Consider the following 26046-nt stretch of genomic DNA (forward strand, 5'->3'; position numbering starts at 1 on the left):
TCCTATTAGTCGCAGCGTGATGATATATAGCCTATAAACCATCCTCGATGAATGGTCTATTCAACACAACATTAGGACCAGTAGTTCCTGAGATTAGGGCGTTCAAACGAACAAACAAACTCTTCAGCTTTATATCTAATATATAAAATTCCCGTGTCACGATGTTAGTTACCGTACTCCTCCGAAACGGTTCGACCGATTCTTACGAAATTTTGTATACATATTGGGTAGGACTGAGAATAGAACAACATCTATTTTCCATACACCTAAGTGATAAGGGTTGCCCACACTAAAATTTATTTTTTTATTTTTTGGACGAAATTGTTTGTTTTTATTTTTTTTATAATCTTGCATTAAAAATACATACAACTAGAAAAAAAACATCGGCAAAACAACGTTTGCTGGGTCAGCTAGTATTAGTATAAAAGTACATATAACAAGTTATTTTATAGTATAGATCTCAAATTGAACATACACTATATATACATATAGGTAAGTCGGGCTTACAATTACCTAGTTTTTTGCCATAGTTATTGTATTATTTTCTTATTTCTCCTATCTGTATGAGTGGATACATCTTTTTTTATTTAGTCTTTTCCTAAGCTACGTCGGCTTCGAACTTCACCGGCTGTGACGTGATTTTCAGCTAAAAGTGCATTTTAAATGGAGCGACTGCCTAACAGATTCCACAGCCCATTTCCTGGATTTTTTCACACATACGACAGTAACAAAATGGTTTCAGATATTTCCTTTAGCCTTTAACACACCTACCTTAGTAGGTACTATGTATAACTGTAAACAGTCATACAAACAACTAGGTAACAAAGATATGCTAATCAAGAGACCGACGTTAGAGCACAAATAAAGGAACAAATTAGACTAGTCGACACGCAATCCCATACATGTCACATCAATGTTCCAAGTCTATATTCATTTGTTATTTTGGTTGAATGAACCGAAAATATTTCTTTATACCCTAATGTCGTTTCAGCTCCGTTCGTCCCGTGAGATGTGTATTAAATAGGAATTTAGCCTCGCAAGGCCTCGTTGACTTACGATTAGGTATGTAGGTATGGAAGCACAATAGGTATTGATCTAAATATAGGATGCGTGTTGGAATTTTCCTGTAAAGGAAATTATATTTAACACTGTTTGGTTAGAACTTATATAAATATCTGCTTTTTGTATTTTTCTCACGTTTTCGTACACTAACTTTCTTGTTTGTTCGTATGTTTACAACACAATTTTGAGGCACTTAGCGATAAACTAGCAGACTGAAATTTTCAGGGTAGTTTCAAACTCGATTACATTGTTATTATATTTATAGCTTCTATGCTTTATTATTGATAGTCAATTTAACAATACAGCATTACACCCTACAGACCATTACAATTACAATTTCGAAGAACATTATAAAGTACTAAAGTTATGCAGCACTAACACACCATGCACCAGTTGTACATTACGGCACGCTGCGTTTTCATCAAATCACTTTTATACGTTAGACAGCTGCCGAGCACCGCAAGCTTTACTTCAGAGCTAAAATACTTTTTAAACTACGAAAGCATATGTCAAATATTGCGTCCCAACGTTAAGTGTAGATTGCATTCATGTCATGTGAGCGTTCAACTTAAAGCACCCGTTTTCAAACCCAGTATTTCCTTGCATATTAGCTTAAATGTTATTTTATCATCTATCCAAGTAAACGGCTTGCGAGATATTTACACAGCGCACTGTTTTAGTAACGTGACCTTTCCAAACACTAACTCTACGCTAAATACATAAACTAAAATAATAACTGTAAGGATTCAATATCCTTATCAGTAATAAACACTTCAAGGTAGGTAGGTACCTATTACTGCCTAGCTATCTCCAGAATCTTAATTGCTCTTCCATATATCTAATTATTTCGGAAGTAAAGACCATATTAACATATAGATTCAATGAATTTAAGTAAATTTTTCTGTTCAAAAGTATCATTTTCCCAAGCGCTAACGCGAGCGAATCACTAGAATCGCATTAAGCTGACAAGTTACAGTCACGTTACTTGACAAAAAGAAATGTAATTCCAATAGTATCGATGTGTTTTATTCAAATTCGAATAATGCAATGTAACATTATCTAGAACTCCTATTTCCACAGGCATGGGGATAATGAACGCACTGCGGCGCATCGGAGTAGCGGTCAGGTGATATAGAAATTAATTAGTCCCAACACTGATTTGTGGCGGCTCATTGGCCTGGACTATTAATTGTCCATTCGAGTACCAACCGCGACTGAAATAATGTGTTTAATACACGTTTTTGTTTATTAGAGAACCTCCAATTTAAAATACACAAAGGACAGGACAGTAAATTTAAAATAAGCTTGTCGCTGCTTTGATAAAATAAGTTATAACAGTTTAAGTTGTCCACTAATACTTAGTGTGATGACCTATAATATGGTTTACTATAGGTAAAGTAAAAAAAAGTCGAAAAATACGAGCTCGCCCGGACTCGATGTGGTAGAGGCTGAGATCCGGGTGCTGTATTGCAACTTGGGGGAGGCCAGAGTCCAGCAGCGGACTTGATTGATTTGATTGATTGAAAAAAAAAATAGTAGCAATTGCAAAAGCAAAAGAGCAAAAGTGAGCTTTCTATAAGAAACAGACAACATAATAAAATATATGCTAAACTTGCTATTTAACGAATGGATAATGTAGAAATTAATTAGTTCGAACAAAACGTGCGGTGTAGCGCAATCGCTTGAAATTAATCCTCGGCATGAGCACAATGATTCGCTGCGCACTCTCCCACCCTTTCCCTTTCCCCTCCAACGGCGATCGGGAACATTTTAAATACGTATTTCGATAAAAGGTCCTGTAATCTGTCGATTCTTTTCCACTCAACTTGATAATCGTGAGATTAGATTATTTGCGGTCGCTATTGACATTTGGAAGCTATTAGAGTAACATCCACTTGACATATATACTCAGGTACCTATCCCTAAAAAAAATTACAAAATATATAGGTACTTACTTTAGATTACCCGTATCTGTTAACCTATAACGATACGTAGGCACTGTACTTTTGATCATACTTCAACGTATACAGTTCTACGCGTTGTACAGTAATTCCTGATAGACATCGTTCAATTATATTATTACTTTTGACTGCACGGATACTCGACTGGTTGAGGTCACTACGCCAAAACCTACAGAGCGAAACGTATCGCAGGTTCGATCTCCGCGCAGGATAAATATTTGTGTGATCCACGAATGCTTGTCCTGAGTCAGGGTGTCTTTGTGCATGTGAATTGGATGTTTTTTAAGCCTCAAATTATTTAGTGTTTTAGTTGTTTTTAATAAAAAAAACCTACCAAATATACGTAGAAATATTATTGTATTTGAGAAACCTGTCCGAAACATGTCCGCCATAGAGTCCTAAACTACTCCCTGATTACAATCAAATTCGCACACAGCGGCATGTGCAGCTTCAGCCATCTCAACTTATAGTCGCAATATTATTTTCTTCTAATCTTTAACCTATCCAAGTAAACTTTAAACTGTAAAACTTTTAGCATGCGGTCAAAACAAAGCATTTCTGTAGCGTTACGTGCAAGTAATTGAAGGACTAGTCAGTTATTGACCATGTGATTACGTGATTAGCCGATACAAGACTTATTGCCCAACAATAGCTGTAATTTGCAAAATGACTGCGCTTCTACTGTTTACCGTAACGATCTAAAAAGAAACAATTGATTGTTTATGCATTAAGTTATTTCGTAATATTATTCCTATCAAAATGTTAGTTATGTACTTACAGATAAATTATACGTAGCGAGCGAGAAAGTGAGTATTATATACTTTTTAGTTACTCTTCGATCTGAAAAAATATACTAGGTACATAAGTGATTGTCTATTTTTTTTTTAGATTTCTTATTCCAAAATATTAATGATATAAAACAATTATTTAAGAACAGCTCTACAATTTCCTAGAGAATCCTAATCATTGACATACAGTTTCATCGCCGGTGCTGGGAGGTACACAATGCTAACCCCTTTTCTTTTACGAACGCTCTAACGTAAGAATTGAATGGGGTTCGTGACAATCCGCGAGCCGTGTCCATGGGGTATTGTCGATACAATAGATGGGGCTTACAGATAATGCTGCTGTTCCCCTCACGAGCCCCAAATGTTTTACTTTATAGGGCTGAACTTTAGCGGGCTATTCATGCAAGCTTTAAGCTGAAATAATTTATAAATTTAAATCTAATTGAATATCAAATTCGATTTTACTTATACCTAATTAACAATTTTTAGTCAGATTAATTGCGATGCTAATATACCTTGATGATACCAGGCGAGTCGTATACAGCCTTTGCGAATTTATCGCATTTTAAACTATACATACATACATCATACATTGCCCTACCAGACCCGTAGCTACGTGCTACGAGCGACGTAGCTCCCGCTACGGTCGCGATGCGCGACAGACTTGCGATTTATTGCATTCTAACCCATTTATTACCATCCAGGTAACAATAGTTTTTACTTTTAAGGAATTGATTTAATTACATCGTGAAACTTAAAATAGTTTAATGTTACAACAATTTTATTGTCCTAAATAGTATAGTCATGGCCTATAACACAAACGTCTAAGTTAAGAGACAAAATAATGTTGTTTCCTATTACTTGTAAAACAATGTCTGGAGAACAAATACGTAAGTATATGTAGAAATCATTTACACTGCAGCATTGGCCTTTTATGTAACCGTAGTCGAGTTGAAAAACAAGAGCAAACTCGTGCCGGCGATACAATCGGCTGTAATATCTACGTAATGAAACTAGAATAAACGAGTGTGATACATTACCATGAGTGAGGATGTTGATGGTCTCGTTGTGGAAGTAGAAGAGACTTCGCACGCAGCCGGCCCAGCTCTGCAGCGGCCGGTAGCCGGTCAGTACGTAGGGGTTGAACTGCAGGTGCTGCGGCATGTCCCGCCAGTGCAGCAGCTCCACGCCACCCGACACGTCTCCACCCTCTCCCTTCTTCTCCTCGCCGACTCGCTCGGCCACCACATCACCTGAACGCTCTTCATTATCACAGATATGCTCTAACGACTTTTTCCTTTTTTTAGGTCCTTTCCCGTTCACTTCTTGAATTGACATATCGAACATTTTTGTACATGTATCAGGTACGCTCTGAACGTCTCTCATAACAGCGTGTTAGCGTCGCGTGAAACGGGAGGCTGTGAAACGGATCCGTCCGTAACTTTGTGTACCCGCATGGCCAGCGTCGGCGGAGTCGAAAACCGCAGGGGCTTGTACAAATATCACAGTTGCAGCATGAATGTGGACCGTGGTGAGTTCGCGGCTGCTGCCGGAGGAGGTTTTCTGTTATTCTCTGGCGGCGGAGCGGGTGGCGGCGCCGCGGCGATGCGCGACGGCTCGAGAGCTCGGAGGGCGGGCGCAGCGCGCGCGACTGGCCGGGCGCGCCGCTCGCCCCGGCCGCTCGCCTCGCCCGCGCCCCGCTACCCGCACTTTTGCGCACTGCGCAAAGACGATCAGCTGATTCCCGCCAGAAGGTCGGCCCCTCAGCCCACTCCCTTTCCTCGCACTTTCACTTATTTGCGAACTGTATTTTCGTCTCCTAAAGTTTTTTCAAGATAACTCCTTATTTGGTTAATCGCGAAGTTATCCGGTACTAGAGGAACGAAAACCTTACATGAGTAAACCAGGTTAGTACAACGATGTAGATATTCCGTGAAACTGGATTTGCTGAGCACCATATCTTGCAGTAGCACGCAGTAGGTACCCATTAAAGTGACTATAAATTTTAGCCAACGCATACACATCTAGAAAGTAATGTTTTGTTTTTGGTGAGTTACTGTACTGTTCTATGTAGTATGTATATAAAATCTCAGTTTAGGTAGAAGAATAAGTTTTGGTTTTTCTATTCCAATAACTGCAGTTTATTCTAGTTTTTAATTCTGGCACTTTATTTACATTTCTAATCATATTTAGACTTTAAACTTGATTGCAGGTAGTTGGTAAGTCAAGTTACAAGTAAGTCAAGGTACTTCATAATAAGCACCATAATCATTTGATTACTTGTATCCAGGAAAAAGATAGATTCAATGTTATCGATTTATTTACATTTAATGTAAGGCCAGGAACTAGCCACTAATCAACTGTCTCTAAAAGATTCAGCACAGTAGCAAGAGAAGGATCTCAGGAGTAGTGCCATCTATCTTTACGTAGGTTGTGGTCTGTTTTACTTGTCGTTTAGTCTAGATGTCGCTACCAGTGCAGCTTATTGGGACAACCTGATGCTGTACAAATATTTAATCCTAACATTTAATTAATTATTACCTAATAGTACCTATATTGTTTATTTGCGTTAAAAGTTTTTTTTCAAAAGCTTAAATTTTATCTTAATGGCAGAAATAATTTAGTTCAAATTAATTCATTTAAAAAATAAAAGCATAAAAATAAATAAAAGTTATAATGACAAGAACTAATTATTAGTCTAACTATTTTTACCAATAGTTACATACATTCCTTTTTACAAATTGTCAGGTTATTTACAAATGCACGTTGAACAAACAAAAGGCTATTTTGAATTTACCAGAAAGGAATCACGTACGACTTCGAATTCAGTTGTTTACGAATTTTAACTTTTTCTTCTACAAAGATTAATTTTCATTCATATTAAGCTATTGTCTTCTTAATTGTCATAAACTATTAGCATTTTGACATTATTATTTGCGAGTGTTACTAGAGCTTGAAATAAAAAGTGACCAGACGACGTGAACGCATGTTTTATTTACTCAATGTTGGCACAACCTTCTGGGTGATTTTCGGTTTTGAAAAAAATAACTAGATGGCAGCAGTAGCTATGACAACTTCCGATTAAAACTTTTTGTACTTTTATTTAATATGTTTTCTTTTATCTTTAGTTGAAAAATAATTCATTAGTTAAATATGCTTTAATTCTTCTTTTTTTACGTAATTAATTTTAAAATAGTTGTTTAAGTTTTTTAAATATATTTTACGTGATACGGAAGAGAAACTTGAGTTACGATTTACGCCATCGCGCTGCGTTCAACCAACCAACAAGCATCTGTCTTGGATTCGGATCGATGTTCGGGCCTTTATTGCGAAGAAGCATACTTCAAGGTTCTGCATCGCGAACTTGGAATTGTCTTACTAATTTCACGCAACTACTTTGGTGTAAATTGAAATATTTAAGTGATTTGAGGGTAAGTTAAAATGGATGTGATTTATTATCAACGTACTTAGGGCTCCAGTGGAGTAGTTGAGAAACCAACATGGCGTCAGCATGTAAAATGTAAATAACTTGTGACATTTATTATATTGTCCACTTGAGAAAGTTAGTAATTTTATTAGATCGTTTCGTGAACACAGCATTGTAGTGGTGGTTTTATGTAGGTTTATTATTATTTTGAGCACCAGTTTGGCACTATTTTTGCTGATTCGTGTAGATGCAGTCGCTGCAGCTGCCAGTAACGATTAAATTGGCGGACTGGTATTCTGGAGTCAATTATTAGCTATAGGCTAGAGCTAGGTACTTGTGAAAGAGTCCCATTGAATTTCAGGACATTATGTACCTACCATATAAATCCGTTTTATGGTTTTTGCCATGGCTTATAATAGTACTTTAGAAAATAAACAGTGAAGATGTTGTAAACAAGACTTCCAATTATTTTAATTATGCATTTGACCTTATCTACATACATTTGATTATTTGTTTTTTATTCCAAATTTCATAATTAAACAATTCTTGATGATATTATTTATCTACTTGCTTACAGAGAGGTAACTAAATGTCATAATAATATATGTTGTCACTTGAACTATATATCATACTTGGATAGGGCTTCCACGCCATGTAGGTGACATGGCTCCAGCTTTGATTTCAGAATTCTAAGTCATCAATGCTTTACTCAAAGTGCATGCCAGTGTGAAGTTCTATATTTCCACTACGCACCTTTGACTTATTGTCAATGGTTTAAAAAGTTTATGTTTTTCAGCTTAAACTGCTCGGATACGAGTATTGGTATCTGTTATGGTAAGTGGAAGTACCAAAAGTACTTTCCTACATTGTGACTGCCAAAAATAAATGTTAAATTGTGTTATTTTTGACAGACACAGTTCAGTTTAGCATGATTGGTTTTTAATTGGAATGGCTTTAAGCTATATTAAACAAATAATACTAAATACTCTACTATGAAAGAATTGTATTATCATCCAGTTTCCATTTTCATAACCTGTTAATAATAAATCCTAAATTAATAGAACAAATAATATTCTCATAGTAGATGTTAAGTTTTTACTGACATTTTTGTTTTGCCTGACTGATGATAAAACCCAATATTTTCATATCTGCCCTTTGGTGGTTAAGGTACTTTCATTTCATTTTTTTTTCATGCTTCATACATAAATGTTTTTATTGGGATATCACCAGAAGAATAATTGTTTTTCTCTATTTGCATAGTAATAGTCCATCATTTGTCACAAACACTGAATTAGTTAAACTGAGTATTAAAATTCCATAATTACATTTTAATATCCTGTAGATTAAGTATGAACATGGTAATAATCTTAAAATGTTTTTAAAATGAATATTGACGGCAAAATACCTTACCAAAAATGATTTAGTATTAATAGTTTGTGCTAATCACCTATTGATTTGTCACAAAAAAACTTCTTATACACAGCATACAACAGCCATGCCTATGGTACAAGCACCCATCAATATTCCAGCTCCCAGTAATGTTAACATTTTATGCTTAGCTGTACACAGCTTTTTTATTTCTTCTACAAGCAGTCCACTACTCAAGTTAAAATCACAAAGCTATGCTATAAATGCCAACATTTCTGCTCTTTGGAAAACTGAGTTAACATAACAAGGAGTATGCATGATCTTCATGCATGGCGCTAGTATGAGCAGATAGTTGAACATACAGGCCATTTTTAATATTAATATGCACAAAATTTAAGCATTTTATAACTAACAAATGAACATCTGTCGTACTGGTGACATTCCATATGTTGGTGTACTCCTTGGAAGTGATAAAGCATGTATAATGTGATAGTGTCCTGTTTACAGATGCCGCGCACCCGTAGGAAGCACTACTCGTCACACTCGAGATCGCGATCCAGGTCATACGAGGCGAAAAGACGCCGTCTCGATGATGGTTCGACAGAGGGGTCCTACAGAAAACGGAGCCGCAGCAGGGATAGAGACAGGTCAGTACAATACAGAGCTTTGTTCAAAAACCCTATCTATATACATAACTAGTATAATTGTAAATCAAAATAACACTGTATTGATTAAAGTTTCTATTATTTTCATTAAATAAAGGTACCTATTAAACTAATTAATATCATAATGGTGGCTACTAACTCTGTGAAAAGCTTTAGCCATTCAAATAGTTGGCAAGTAGTTGAGGTCATGTGAGTCATATCATTAACTATATTCTTAATGTTATTTATATACACATGCACCATCAGCATTGGTATAGCAAGCATTGTGCTGATGCTGATAATAAAAAATCACACATTTTTTCTGACCTCAAATAGTCCAACTTTCACATAAACACTGAATATCGACTATTCAGTGTAAAGCACTAATAGTTACCATTAATGTATATTTTAGAAAACGAATCCTTGATTATTGTTGTAACAGTTACTAGCTGAATCATGCATTTATATCTTCATTGATAGATTTATATAAATACAAATACTATCTTAATCAACAAAATTCTCTTATCCTCAATTTTTATACACTTTAAAACATCTAAATATGATGCTATCTGTAGCATTTGATGCAATAAACCTGTTATCTCCATCCAATAAACAGACTAGTGCATATTTTTTGAGGTGGCTTGTTATGTATATACATATCTATATAATATATATCTCTCAATAAACTTCAAATTTACTGACGAATTATATTATTATTCCGGTGCAATAGAATGGTTTTCTGAAGGTCGTAAAATAATTTCCTTAGATGGTAGCGACATCTATTGATAACTTTACGTTCTTCTAAGGTAGCGCCTTGTCGAGGTTAGTAGCTGAATATCAAGTCATGGTATTCGTCACTAGATGGCGGTAACAACGATTGTAAAGAGACTATCAAAGTAATATAATTATCCTACTTCCTTATATATATATATAGTATTATAAACGCGAAAGTCTTCTTGAATAGATTTTAATGAAACTGCAATAATATAGCTCATGCAGAATTACTACAATTTTAAAGATATTGTGTAAAATGTCCAAAATATCAAGAAACGAAGTCCTTAGGTTTATGTAGGAAGGTTACTTTGTCTTTCATTTGTTCACTAAATATCATGATACGTTAAAATTATTGGAACTCTTTGGGTATTTCCATGGGTACACTTGGTTATAGCCCTCTTAGAGTTATCCTCTACATTAAGGAAAATTAAAGTAATATAATAATTTAAAAATGGACTGGGCTACAAAGTGGTATTTTATACATATGCATACATGAATTGAATGTTTTATTTCCTTCCCCGACTAATTATAGTTTGTGAATTAAAAAACAAGTCTTGTAAATTAAATTAAAATTGGTATCTAAGGCGTAAATAAAGCCCGTACAAAGTAAACAAATATTATTATGGGCAATGATTTGAAAGAAATTAAGTTAGGTAAATTAAAATTTCAATTAACATCGAAAATTTAGAATAAAATCGTTTCATATTGCCAATACAAAAACCCATATACTCTTGTGTCAGTATTTATCGGTTTAATCACCAAAATTTATCCTAACCTTTATGTAAACAAACGAATTGTTGGGGTTTTCGTCTACGGTCATCGTGGTTACGTGTGATAAAGGTATCAATAAAATCAAAAACACTCTTTGTGCACGTTTTATGTTTTAAAACATTAACATTGTTGCATGCACTGTAAACTAAATATTTTTATAGGGCCAACTAGTTATGTACGTTTAAATCCTTTGAATTAGGTAATGATCATTTTGCACCTTATATAATTATGCTAATATTATGAAGAAATAAGTCGTGACGTTATAAAATGTGATTGTCATTAGCTAAATATCAACTTGAGGCATACCGCCAGTAGTCACGGGTCAGTGCCGGTAGTATTTTTAAAGATCTTGTCAAGTCTAGACCCGGACTGGAACACAAAGATCTCTCATCGTACAGGGTATTTCCTAGTACGATGTAATTTTCGTGTTATAGAAGCAATAAGATAAACAGTCTCTGTGAAAAAATCTACTCTCAAAATAATCAATAAGAGCATGATTTTTTTGTTATTGAAAAGTGACACATTAGAACCATCGCGCTAAGTATTAATTGATATGTAACATCAAATTTATTTCACACATAAACCTGCAGTATTTAATTACTTATTACTATTCACATTTTTTTCGCCGGCTATTTAGAGCATTGTCCAATGTCCAATGACTAGAACACGTTCATGATAAAAAATCACGGTCTATATAAACAATTACAGCCATAATAAACAACACATAATCCAAAACAGTTTCTACACTTAAGCAATACATTCACGCAAAGAACAATGTTAATCAGGTATGAAAAAGAAACTCATTATATGTATCATAAAAGATTTATCATTTAATGTAACGGTGATCGATCTCATAAAATAACCAAGTTTTAGGCAATGCAGAAATTATATTACACTTTCGAGATATATAGTATCATAATTTATTATCCATTATTCCTGCTCTGATACGTACTGCTGTTTAAGACAAAAGTGGGGATGCACGGCCGTCGTTTGCACGAATATGATAGTATGGGTGAGACTAACGGTGTATTAAGGTACAGGTTAGAGTACGGTATCTGCAGATTAGGGCCCGCCGCCGGAGCATAAGTCATTGCGGGGAGTCGTGCCAGGTGAATGAATCGACCCCTCTCCCAATCATTACCTACTGTTCCTTATGGAATCATGCGCTTATGCAACGTTGCTGCTATTGATCAGTTTCTGTTACGAACGGATAAAACCGGTAATAATATAAGCTGTGTGCACGTAAACAAATGCATTATCGAGATTAAGTTGTACTTAGCAGAAAACTTAGGTCATAATTTCACAATAAATATGTGCCTTATGTTTTGGGAACTGAAACAGTGGACACATTTTTTTTAATTGATTTATACATGAATTATTGGCCAATAAAGCGTTCACCATAAAAATGGCGGTTTATTTGCAAAGACGAGTCTAGCGGCGCGGCGTGTATTTTTATTGGCGCTTGTCATTGATTCTTATTGTACAAATTGGCAACTGAACCTATGGTAATATTATCATACGTCGCCGATCAACGTAACGGCCTTCAAGGTGCGTCATTTCGTGGGAACAAACTTGACTTTTTTCTTCATTTGACCACACTAACATTGACATTCGCTTACCCTATTAACCGTGTTTTACTGAACGATACTTTTAGTTCTGCAGATATTATGGAAGGTAATTTATTTTATAAGGAGAACCATTACCAAATTACGTTTTTATTTCTTAAAGAAATTGGCGATCTCTCCTTTTATAGATATTTTTTTCCTTAATCACTTTAATGTAATTATTTCTGTACAATAGAATAAATAAAAAAAAATATAACGGAAGAGCCTGCATTAGAAAGTGAAATAATTCGTAGCAAAAACAAGGTTTAACAGTAGTGTTTAATATTTCACTAGCGCATCCCTTTCGAAGTTTATAAACTCATCATATTGTACTACTTTCTACTGACAAAGAATTCTCATTTTTACCATAACTTTATAACTAAGTGTGGAGGTACCAGAATGTGTTTTATCAAACAAATATTCACTAATTTGACCCCAAGAAACGCAGTAAATGTACCCCATGTACTATGTAAATATCACAGTAGATAAATGCTAGGTTACACGAAAGTGTTGTTTGCGCATAAAAATATATTTCATTTTTCGTGGACGGTCATTATACATGCCTCATTAATTTGTAACAAAGGCTAACTGTATCGAAGCTGAGAGCGGACAATTACAACCTGTTGAGTAAGCTCTGAATGATGTGTCATGTAGGTTACAGATACATTCAAGTTTGGGTACATAACTATCTACCTTATGCACAACGTATGTACATGTCAATGGCTTAATTTTTTTGTCTTTCGCAATGTTTGTATGCCAAGGACCTCTGAAAGGTCGTTTACTAAAACGGTAATCTTTATTTTATCTGTAAGTAAATATCGTGTCATTTTGATTTTTACTAAATGAAAACGTTGTGTTAATATATCAATTGTTACCAATTCTGTCTGTCATATGGTGGAACCAGTTTCTTTTTGTCGCATAGGCAGGTATTTTTAAGAAATCGGGGTTCTATTTCGAGGGTTTTGGGAATGTCTGCTTCCGCTTGTTACATTGTTATTATCAGCTCATTTTGTAAAGAGCAAACGCTATGCTGTACAATATTCAGGTGACAAAAGTTGTCGAGACGCGCGGGGTGGGGGCGAGAGGCGTTGTTCTTGACACAGTAAAGCTAGAAGTGCAGTAGGTAGGTGCAGCTGCGGCCCACGCCGAGCTTTTTGCAAGCTGCTAATACTACTATCCACAACCGGTCTTTTGAGCTTTTAATGGGCAGCATTCTTGCCGGTCGGTAGTTACCTATAAAGACAAAACCAAACAATGTACACACTTTAAATGGGCAGTAAGTTATTTGTTATAAGTGCATAAAAGTTCGATTTACAACGTTAATTAACTTATACTGAAACGCCAATAAGATTTGTCGCCACCCTCATGCTGTTCTAGTTATTTTGAGTCTCGTTAAGTTACGTTTCAGTATTCATAGTTAATAATATATATATATGATATTATGCATATGTTTGTCGAATATCATTCTGTTCTTTAACGTGAATAGAAAATGTAGTATTGCAATTTATAATATTTTTGATTTCACCGCGTTCCCGGCTTGGTACGGCACGCGGTGCGAGAGATTTATCTGGCGTGATCTGCGTAGATCTCGGCCAAGAAACGCTTTCCATGTCGCGAGGCGGAACGCTGCCGACTGCCGTCGCGATTTATACCTCGTATCGCCACGTCCGATATAATCCGATCGTCGAGGATTTATATTATTTGTCTTCTACTTCATACTATCTGACTTCATAGCTTACTTTATTGCTTTGTCATTATGGTCCAATGATTTATCAAATTATTTCTACTAAAAGTTCTAATTCCCAATACTAATGTAATTGATTATAGAGATGAGGTCACATCTCATATCCTGATATTTTAACAATAGCTACGCTTAGCCTCTCAACTGCTTTGGCCTTGTTTTTGCTGCGAGGGCTCATCAGGGTCCTCTTTAACACGACGCGGCGTAAATCTTATTTGCATGTCGGAAACCCATGACTGTGTTTCTTTGTTCAACAACTTGTCAAAGTACGTTCGGCGATGCGCCAAAACGTTTATTTGTGCAATTGTAAACAATAATAATTCACTATAGATATATATTTTTATATAAGCGTTGTGTACTTATAATAAAACTAATTTAGTACAGTCCTATGTTTTGTGTAGGAGCTACTTAGTTAAATCTAGGTATAGATTTAACTAAGTAATGAAAGGTTTATCCTATTCAAGAAATTGTTTATAATAAGATAATGACGTACCCTTTCATATATGTAACTGTATGTTTTAATATAAGTTGGCAATCAATGAAGAATCTGTAAAACGGTACTACTTAAATGTGTAAATTCTTGGCTATTTTTGGTTATTTACTTTGATTTGCAATTCTAGAATAGTATTATACAAAATCAAGCAAATCTATGTATAACAGCAAAGACGTTTCAAAGATGGTGCTGAATTTATTTTACCTATTATTCACCATTTTTACTAGAGAACAGTTCGCTTCGTTGATTAGTAGTAGAAGTACATAAATCACTATCTTAGAACCTTATTTGGACAGTTTGTGAATCATTCCTACTGTAGCTAAGACTATATTTATCTCGGACCATGTTCGCAATAACAATCGTATAGGTACCTACCATCTGTATTAATTTGTATATTGTTTGGACTCCGTTAAAAATGTAATAAATGATTTAACATTCTATATTCTAAAAATAATAATCTGCTGCATTTAATTGTCATATTAGTGAGTCGTATGCCAATAGTTCAATTTCGTACATGGAGAAAAAAATGTGGGCAATAACATACCGTTTAGTTACATTATCCACATAAAAAATATCATAGCATCTGTGAATGCCTAAACCCTTTATTATGATGACACTTAGAGTAGAATTTCCAGTGGATACACCTTACCTAACGGACAGGAAAATCTGTACTTACTACTTGTCTCTTACGTATAGTAGTTTATGTAATTACGCACGAAACGTGGCAATTTTAAATAAGTCCATTTGTGCAATGAATATGCTGCAACGTGTACAGTTGCCCTCAAGTCTCAGCTCAGGTACCTATTGGTACTTGTTTGTCAAATGCAATATCCAAGTACTGCGACGAAGGTAATCGTTCAAGAAATACACAAACTGCATTGCGATATCTGGTCTTGGCTGGTTGTGAAGGAGCCCGTTAGTCGCGTTTAGGTGCGGACAGGAGCGCAGGCAAGCCGGTGCGGGATCGATTAGCGAACCGGTCTTCGCAGTGCGTTGACTCCCGAGGGGCACTGTCTGTAACTACAAACACGAATAAAGCACCACCGACCATCGTGCCTTCCCTTAGCCTACCCCTATATACCTAGGCCAAACATTATAATTAAGTGCGTTCCTTAATAAATATGAAATTAAGTTTTGCACCAATCAGATTCGCGATGGAGACAAGTGACAATGAAAGTATGAAATAATTAAAGGAGCGTGCAGTAAACCACATCTAGTTTCACTCTACGGATGACAGGTTTTACTTGTATCTGGTTGGTTTTTAACTACCCATGTCCGTTTATGTGTAATTGCGAGTAGCAGGTGCGCTTTATCGCGGACCTCCGCCACAGACAGCCAGTCTTATGATCAGCACTTGTGTTGTTAAAATTATGTGCGCTTATTAATCCAAAAGTGCCTGATTGATATTCCAGATATTTTTAAGATCTCCCAAAGCTAACAACGGGCCTCGCTACCTACCGCGCACTAACAATAAATTTATTTTGCTTCGGAGTTGTGTAAAAACTGATCTCATAAGATGATGATATAAAAGGGCAACTTTGTTGAATATTTAATACTTGAAATGGTTGACGTATTTTTATTGAAAATCATTATTATATGAACATACCACCTCAAATAAACGTTATACAACAAAATTATTTTGTCGTTTGACTCTACAACATGGAAAGCGCAAAAAATATTCAAAAAATAAAATATTCCGTGTATTATGCTTGAAAATCATGTCCTTGAATAACTCTTAAAAATAAATCGCATGGGAGTCTGTAGCATAGTTCGAAAAATTTAAGTTTTGTAGTGATTATAATAAACGATAATCCCGGTCCCACCTGCGATCCCGTAATAATTCAAAGAGAATCTAATTTCTTAAAAAATTAGGATGTGATAGTTAGTTGAAGTATTTTTATGTAACATCTAAGCAAGAAAATAAATAATAATAAATCTTGTTTGTTCTCTTCCTTCAATTACTATCATTCTGGCGCCGTTATTGGTTTGAGACAGTGTTGAATATTACTAGTTGAACTTTGTATAGTACCGACTAGACTGTAAAGCAAAGTGATAAAAAAGCCAGACATCGTCCTGGAATTGTAAGGGCCTACGGGTTAAGGGGCAGGCCGGGCGGTGTGCGGGGAATATCTCCGGGCGTCGAACCCGCGTGGGTCGGGGGTCAGCGGCGCGACACACGTTCATTAGTGCATTCGTGCGCTCGCGCAGCCCTCCTTATACATGATACAAATATATAATGTGCACTCGTAAGAATGTATGCAGTATTTCTTTGAACATTGGCATACGATGCCTATACGTATCATTGTTAATGCCACCAAGATTGATCAGTGTCGTTGTTATACGTGCATTTTGTACACATTTCTTAGTAAATTAGACAAAGGCAGCGTTTGGACAACAATATCGCGATGTTCGAATAAAGGTCGTTCAGCTGATTTCGAATGGCTGACGAAGGTCTGCTCACGGAAACGGTATTTTTCTGTTATCCGCCCTGTCCAAATTTACTTAGGTTGTAAAGCTGTTCAACTTCGAATATAACTCACAAATAGCGTTCACTGTCTTAATGTGCACTTTATGAAGCCGGTCCGGTTAATTCGTCATTTCTTTGTTGAGTACACACCTATTGTTCAATTACCTAAAGGTTTTGCGAGGACATTGCGCTTCTCAGGGTCAACATGAGGTTTGTTGTGGTTTAATGTTTTCCGTGATATTTGTATCTTACTTACTTACTTATTGATTGTCACAAAGTAAATACCTCGGTCCACGTATATTTAAATATTTTGATAAATGTATACGCGTTCACCTACACTAGCAAGTAGCCCAGGAGGTAGGTAATGTTTAATTTAGTTACTTTCCATTTCTGTCATCACCACTAACACTTAAAACTATTTTGACTGACATCTACTTATTATAATGTAAGTAGGTATTTGTTACAAACACATAGTATGTCACAAATTGATAGTAAGCTGTTGGTATAATTTGTCTCATTCGTATTGCTAGACATATGCAATGAATTGTATGAGTCAATCGAGAAAGTAAACCAGTAAGCATTGTTCCGAGTGGATGCGCGTTGTACTGAGTGCGTGGGCACAGGCAGCGGCGCGAATTAAAACAGCTCTCTATTCATTACTCATCGCTATTGCTATAGCCATTTTGGAAGACGAAAGCGAGTGTGGGCTTTTAACTAGTGTTTTATGAAGCTAACTAATTAATTTTATTTTTAAGATAAAAGGCTTTTTATTTACCTCCCCTTGGTCACTTCTCGGTACACATGACCGCCTCTTCATAAATTGATTCACGCTCAATGAACGTTTATTTGAGCGTACTGAACCCCTGACTAGTCGATATGGTTTCATGAACATATGCGTTGCATTCGAAAATAGATCCCCGCGGTGGTTTATGTTCAATGCATGTTAAACTTAGTTAAACATGGTCGTGAAATAAAATAAAAATACACTTAAATCGTGGCATCATTTAAGTACATGGCTCCATCATCAAACTAGCGCGAAACCACCACCAATCGAATATCATCATTGTATTATTACATTTAGGGTATAACAAGAACATTCAGGCATTGTAGAGATAGGCAAAAAACATATTAAAGCACCCCTGAAAAAATCATTATTTAAGGTCGGTGCGTGCAGCCTGATGTCTGAGTTTTAAACCTTAATATGCCTCTTTCCTTCATCATATCTCTATTATAGGCTATCACTGCTTGAAAAGGTTAAAAAACTTATTGGAGCCATGAGGCGGCCGCCAATCATTAGATCGAGCTAAGGTATTAGCGCGCTAAGTAACTGGAAATTATTTCAGAGCGTGAATTTAAGTTTAAAGATTTTTTCTAGCCGAATTTAACTAGCCGATTCCTATTCTTATCGTATGAATAAACAGATCAAACAAAGGTTATTCATAGTTATCTTCTAAAACCTATCGTTGAGTGCAAATATTTGATTAGACGGTCTAATATGACATGGAATTATGGAAAAAATAATGTGCTAAATCGTTTAAATTAACAATTTTAAAGGATGAGAAGTAGCATGTAGCATGGGTAGGCGACCCATGTAGCATTAGAAAAAAAACGTAAATTCAAGGTTTCATCCAACATACTATTTACACTTTAAATTGGACTTTGCTAAATGCTAACTTATTTTCTCAAATCAATATTATTAATCAGCTGACCTGTCGGATGTTTTTGTAAATCGTTAATGAGTAACATAGTACTATCATGAATCGGAAAGTGATTTTAGTTCCTACAATGTGACAAAGTAAAAAACAAAGGCATGTGTATTTACTTTTACTAATATACACAAAAAGTATAATAATGTGATTGTTCATTGTGGCAGACGAGTCTCGTAGAAAGTATCTGGCGCGTGCAAGAACGGTAATTGCGACTGTATTGTTATACATCTACTGTTTATAATTATTAGCACTGCTTGTATCGCCAGCGAAATTAGCGATCCATTGTACGTATTTTGATCTAGTTTTCACGTAGAGATTGCAACTTAAGTAATGTCTTTCACCAATTTAGTTGTAATATATGATACTAACTTTGTCTTTGTAAAACGTCACTGTTGTTCACTGTTTGGTCTATGTGGAAAAATATTAATTTAAACTCAAGGTTGACAAAGTGAACAAAAATAAAAAACCGCATCAAAATCGGTTTACCTGTTTAGGAGCTACAAGGCCATAGACGGACTCAAAGACAACACATATGTTGCTGTTAAAACTAACTCTTAGAAAAGAGTTGTTAACCTAAAGCTACGTTTATATTGTAACAACACATTCCGACACGGAGTGATCTTGATGCTTTGTCTGGATAGTGCTTATTTGCAGCAATTAATATCCCGTATACTACTGCTACTAGTAAAAAGCATACTCTCGAATTATACACTGAGTGCAATTTTGATCATAAGTGCATAATGCTATTCAGCATTAGACCATGGGGTTTTTTTTTATAACAAGTAGTGATTTTAATTTACGCCGGTGTTTCATGTGCTGAAATAATAAAGTAACTTATTTAATTTAATTACTGAAAATAAATATTTACGTGAGGAATAAAGCAGTGGGCAGTCATGTAACGTAACTGATTATGTAAAGGAAAAGAAGTAAGAGTTACATTTTACGCCTTCTGTTTTGTATACGATAATCTAAATTCAAGCTTCGTTTGCGTACGTAACGTGATTACCTTAGCATAGGTTGGTATCCAAAAGAGCCTTTCTCTCTCAAAATCACTTACCGTGACATTTTTAACTTTCGCCTTTACTATGTCAATATTTATTTTAATAAGTCCAATTAATAAAATACTATCTGGGTTTTATGCTATTGCGCTAGCAGTATTAATATTAAAGGATTATGGAGTAACTAAATGTATTAATTTGTTTCATAGTAATATTATGTCAGTTGTCATAGTTACTTATTTTATGAATTTTCAGTCTAGAGATTTTCATAACGTACTGACGAAAAGATGGGACTCCCAGTTGGTTAGACACTGGCACTGTATTGTAACGTATTTAATTTTTGTATTACCTAATTTGTATTTTGTAATGTAGATAATTAAGATATTGCAAGATGTTTTGTATTTTATTTTATTTTCAGCATAATCAAAAGTATGGTTAAAGGCGATTTCAGTAATTAATAAATAGAATTGATTAGCTTCGTTTTAAATTTACTTTCTTATGGGTACATCAGTTATTATTACAGCTATGACGGTTGTGAATGAGGTCATTAATTGAAATTAATCTGTTAAGACGACTCTATTGTATTCAAATTTTTCCCAATCCAAAACATAATTTTAACGATCAACTAACAGCTTTTTTTATTTAAAATATTGTTCAAAATCCGTTAGTCTGTATTTACTTCGCAGAACTGGATGATGTTCTGTTGCATTGTGTAGATTGCAACTTATTTCGCAATATAGGTCGACAAAATGATAAATTACATTGCTGATTGCTATATATAATGTTTATAATACAAGTACAACGAATAGAGACGTAATATTTAACACTTATCCCAAAATCGTGATATTCACACATTTCACACCTTATTTTAAATTTATGTTAGTGATTTAGCTTTCTTGAGCAATACGTGGCCTAAAAGATAGTTTTCTATAATAACAGTCGAGATTGGCATAATGAGTTCGCAAGACGCGATTCAAAGTAATGCCATCTGTTAAGATGTGGGCTAATAGAGCATGTGTGAACCTATACAATCCTACAGTTAGCTTTAGTTCTGACTCAGCGTGCACTACTAGATAATGATTGTGTTAACCCGAATATCAAGAAAAAATGCTTGCCTTCGAGTACATATCGTAACTTTTTGTGAAGTGTCCTATCACGCACGCTACCATTTTCGAGTTGTTTTTTTGTATTACATCTCCAAAAAAAATATTTGACCTGTGCTTATTAAACTGTCCAAATTCTTCAGTGTACATTTTGAAAAAATGAAATAAGTGATTTACTGCTGGGTAAACGGTTTTATAAAACCAAGTAGGTACCAAGTAATACAATCGAAACATGTTTGCGCTTCTACATTATGTTAACCAGCTTACTATATGAAGATATACCGTGACGGTATGTTGTCGATTATGCAAATCGAATTATATATTTCCTATTTTGTAGAAAATAAAAATAGGTACGTGAGCCGATGCACTCATCAACTGTTTACTTGAATTACAATCATGTGCGGGTCACGAACACGGAAGTTCAGTAAATATTTGAATGATTTTTGTCAAGGACGCTCTGTATGGTGTTCATATCACACTTATTAAGTGCCAGATGCGATTCTTCACTATACTGGACTGAACATAATGAATTAATGACGTATAACCTCGTCGTGTATCGACATCGGCTATCCTAAAGGGAAGACAAGTAGGTAAACAAGGTTTCCGTGTAAGGATTGCCAATGCATCGACCGCCCACGCATTGTTCTGAACTGATATCGATGAAGGCTTCGCACTAAAACATTAAACAATATGATCATTCGGTTATTCCATCGTTCACGGAAGCATTGGGCTACAAGTCGTTTTATGTAAGTGGGTCATCATCGGGAGAACCTAAAAAATAAATTATTTATTGAGATTATTTGTAAATACATAAGGTAATTATGTTTGGATGGTTTAAAGCTTATGAAATCTTTGAATGGTCAAAGTAACGTCATGAACTTAATATTTGAAATCCATAACTGTCTTTAATAAAATTAATTATTTATGTACAAATTCTATTTATGCATTTCCTTTAATAATGGTTTCGCGGTAGAAAGAGAGAGTACTTGCTTGAATTCTAAATAATCTGTTTCGGAGAAAGCTTGACTCTATTACTGTACGCTTTTCACTTTCATCAATTAGCAGCAACATTGACTTATCCATACTGATGTCCTGAGATGAACTCTATTAATTACAGCTATTTCTCCATTAAGCCTGTCCTTACATGGACAACTCTAATACATCAAAATTCAGGCGTGGGTGAGTAGTAATATTTTACCAGCGGACCGCAAGTCTCTAAAAGCTTAATGTTTTTGTTTACGTAATATAATATTCGTATCTCACGTAAACTGTGATCACTTTTGTTTTCAATCGTCTTCCGAGCTTTGCCGTAAGCCCGTGGCCCACTCTGGGTGACCTTGATTATTATCCACCCGCGCTGTTGCACATTGTCTGAGCCGTTTGTCAAGCGACGTGACATGATTTCCCTTTTATCAAAAGAAATATTAATAAGTGAAAGTTTAACGCCAGCAGCGTCTATGAAGATTTATTACGACTATTTTTAAGCAATTGACTCGTCGGCAGACAGTAAACACGGTAAACCTTCTAGTCTTTAAAATACATGTTTTCTTATTTCAAATAAGACAAAGAAATGTGTTTTTCCTAAGCAAAAGTTTTAAGTTGAGCCATATCATGTACTAGCTGTTGCCCCCGACTTCGTCCGCGTGGTTAGCGGACTAGGAATTTTGGAACGGCAGCCCTGGAAGATGAATATTTTTCCCCGTTTTTTGCCACATTTTCCATGGTATCTTCGCTCCTATTAGTTGCAGCGTGATGTTATTTAGCCTAAAACCTTTCTCGATGAATGGTCTATTGAACACAAAAAGATTTTTTCAATTTGCACCAGTAGTTTCTGAGATAAGCGCATTCAAACAAACAAACTAACAAACTCTTCAGCTTTATATATTAGTATAGATTTGAGAAATAAAGCGGTTATGGATTATCCTACAAAATATATCAATTGTTTACTAAATCATAGAAATTTGTTAGTAATTTTTTTGCCAACTTAAAGATAAGCAGCCAATTCCTTAGAAATTCGTAATGCATGCTTACAATATTTATACGTAAGAGCACAGCTCTCAAAGAATATTGTTTTTTTTAATGAACAACATTGCGCAACAATTTATAGTTAACTAAATATCCTACTACTATTATAAAGGCGAAAGTTTGTAAGTATGGATGTATGGATGTATGGATGTTTGTTACTCTTTCATGTAAAAACTACTGAATGGATTTGAATGAAACTTTACCACAATATAGCTTATACATCAGAATAACACATAGGCTACAATTTTTGAGGTTTCTAATGTGAGGTCGTAATAAAACTCATTTTTTGCGCTTACATTGCAAACGCTGACTGAATCCTACAAGATAGATAGAAGGCAGATATAAATTATAACTTATATCTTCTAACCACGCGGACGAAGTCGCGGGCAACAGCTAGTTGTTTCATATATATATTACATATATATGTGTATGGTAATATAGTAAATATGTGTATATATATATATATACTAATATATAAAGCTGAAGAGTTTGTTTGTTTGTTTGAACGCGTTAATCTCAGGAACTACAGGTCCAAATTGAAAAATTCTTTTTGTGTTGAATAGACCATTCATCGAGGAAGGTTATAGGCTATATACCATCACGCTGTGACTAATAGGAGCAAAGATAATTGGAAAATGTGGAAAAAATAGGGCAGGTATAAATCATAATTTATATCTTCTAATCGCGCAGACGAAGTCGCGGGCAACATCTAGTATTATAATAAAATCATTACCTATAATATATCGTTGCTTTGTTGTAGCTTGTAGATTATATCAAAACTTTTTTAATATGTAGTAGCCAAATTAATGATATATATCGATTGTATCTAACATAAGAGTGCAATTATTGGTCGCATATTTCTTATTGGAAAGCTTTTCTTTAATCGGAATCTGTTATAAATCCGCCCACATGTGGATCATTTCTGCAAAGCAATACAATTGCCATCTCCTTTCTAATCGCACTTTAAACTATCACACCGGCCTCGAATACAAATTATGGGAACAAGCAATTTCTTGTATGAAGGATGGCTAGCGATGTTGTGGCTGGGATACTCCTACGCGCCTCAACTTCGAAGAATCCAACTGTACGGCGAATGACTTTCTGCCCCAATTACACACTACTCAATATTAGTACCAACCTGCACGTGGGCTTACACAACTTTCATAGAATGATTACAGATTATTGGCTTGAAAGTGAAAAAAGTCAGAACATTAACACCCATCTTCGATGACTCACTAAAGCATTTGTTTATACATTTCCTGTTACATAGGTTAAACGTTTTGTACCAAAATAGTTTTGAAGGATAATTTTTAATTTTATGTAAGTATTAACATTCCGACAGAAAGCAATCTTATTAAGAGTTCTTTGAAAAATGTTAAAATAATACCCGAGAAAGCCAAGTGACATTCGAAAAGTCGACACTTCACCTTATTTGTCTCGAGCCAATCTTGATCAAGCTATAAATTTAATATTGTTTAGAATCTAACATTTAATACGATATTATGTGCTCAATGATCTTTTTTTTGTTTTATATGAAGTTTCTGTTGTGTTGTCTGGACCGAAGGTTGAAGCCAAAAGCGTGAGTCATGAGCGTGTACAGGATCTTTGTTGTGCTTCCGAGAAGCTCAACGGGTACGTCTTTGTGGGAAAGGTGTTTTAATGCAGGTCGTCGGACTGATTTCTCCTGTCCTGCTTACCGGGTGATGATAATTAAAAAAAAAACATTCGTGTCATCCAATTTGATGGAATGGAAGTCATGAGTGGATAATACCAAAATGAATAATTAACCTAACAACATATATTAAGTAATATTTATAACATAATCTAATATTAAATATAGTTTCCTTATTTGTTACCATTTGCAGTTTCATTGTCCTTTTATTGACCAGAATTAGTTCGTAGGCATAGGTACAAATATTTAATAAGTCAATAGAAATAAAATAATAAAGGACAATCAATAGTTGACGCACATTCTAATGATAAGCATTAACAGTAAACAATTATTATTAACAATCCCCTTTTCCTGTAGTTACTTGACGTACTTCGTTTTGTTACATTTTTATTTGTAACTTACAGTAAAAACATTACGTTGACCGGTAAAAATTAAAGATGACGAATCAATGTCGAGTAATGTTCAAGGTGTTACCTGGTTAGTAGTTTGACCCCAATGATTAATGAGGACCGTTACTTTTGACTCACTTATTATTGCGTTCTTTTTTAACAAGAGTGTGATTTTCTGACTAGTGATTATAGTGGAACACAAAATACGAACTCTTCAGCAGACTATTCAATTTAGTTTGTGCAATCGAGGAGCACCGACACTACGTCGATGAACTAGAAAAATGGAAAGTCTGCAGCCTAAATGGCCGTGTGCGTATTTGTTATAACCAAAATATAAAGTTAGAGAATTAATTACATCATTAGAACCGTGTATGTCTCTAAACTATGACTTTAAAGACTGCGGATATTTGTACGATCGAAATGCCGTGAGTACCGATCATTAGGTATGAATCGAATCAATCAGCATTCATATAAAAAGCATTTTCATAGTAGTATAGACGCTCGGCTTATAGAATAGCGGCGAAGAAGGCAAGGGACTCCAGGAAGTCTATTTATGGTCCGTATTTTGATATTTAATTTAGATTGGTGTTTGTGCCGGACGTAAACTTGTGCTTGCTAGATCAGGTTTCGTCTAGTACACCATTTATGGTGTCGATCAATTTGCTGTGGCATTATCCACTACTAGCATCGCAGAGCTTAAAGAACATTTTAACGCGCGACAGCTATGCAATACTGATCACCTCTTAGCATTAGAGTTCACTGTGTTATTAACTTTTCCTAGTTCGTCGGAAATCAAGTTAAAACAATTGACACTAATTTGGCAATCAACCAGGAGCTTCTTAGAGACCGTCCAAGAACAAAGGCCGTCCGACAAACGATTTTTCTTTCGTTACTCAGTCTAGCCGGCCTAGTAATGAACCATTTGGGTCATTGGACCTCTCCGTTTCTCGGCTACTCGTCGCCGCCTCCGGTATCATTTTTTGCTGCAAAGACGCGTTCACTTACAATAACACATCGGGTCAGACAGAATTTACCGATACTCGTGTGTTA

The 26046-nt window shown here is 35.2% G+C and overlaps 2 protein-coding genes across 3 annotated transcripts in view; one reads left to right on the forward strand and one right to left on the reverse strand.

The window, feature by feature from the left end:
* LOC113492626 (progestin and adipoQ receptor family member 4) overlaps positions 1 to 5441 on the reverse strand; it is a 67208-nt gene extending 61767 nt beyond the window's left edge. The window contains exon 1 of the mRNA XM_026870184.1: positions 4852 to 5441. Coding sequence (XP_026725985.1) covers positions 4852 to 5197 — 346 coding nt within the window. The 5' untranslated portion in view covers positions 5198 to 5441. The remainder of the gene's footprint in view (positions 1 to 4851) is intronic.
* A 1557-nt stretch (positions 5442 to 6998) lies between these two features.
* LOC113492627 (serine/threonine-protein kinase Doa) overlaps positions 6999 to 26046 on the forward strand; it is a 48479-nt gene continuing 29431 nt past the window's right edge. The window contains exons 1-3 of one of the 2 annotated variants that reach the window (XM_026870191.1): positions 7154 to 7242; positions 8035 to 8072; positions 9114 to 9253. In XM_026870191.1, coding sequence (XP_026725992.1) covers positions 8070 to 8072; positions 9114 to 9253 — 143 coding nt within the window. In that variant the 5' untranslated portion in view covers positions 7154 to 7242; positions 8035 to 8069. Of the gene's footprint in view, positions 7243 to 8034; positions 8073 to 9113; positions 9254 to 26046 lie in introns of both variants that reach the window. The other variant, XM_026870190.1, reaches the window with a different exon arrangement.

This window comes from Trichoplusia ni, chromosome 4 (assembly GCF_003590095.1).
Source record: "Trichoplusia ni isolate ovarian cell line Hi5 chromosome 4, tn1, whole genome shotgun sequence".
Lineage (NCBI taxonomy): Eukaryota > Metazoa > Arthropoda > Insecta > Lepidoptera > Noctuidae > Trichoplusia > Trichoplusia ni.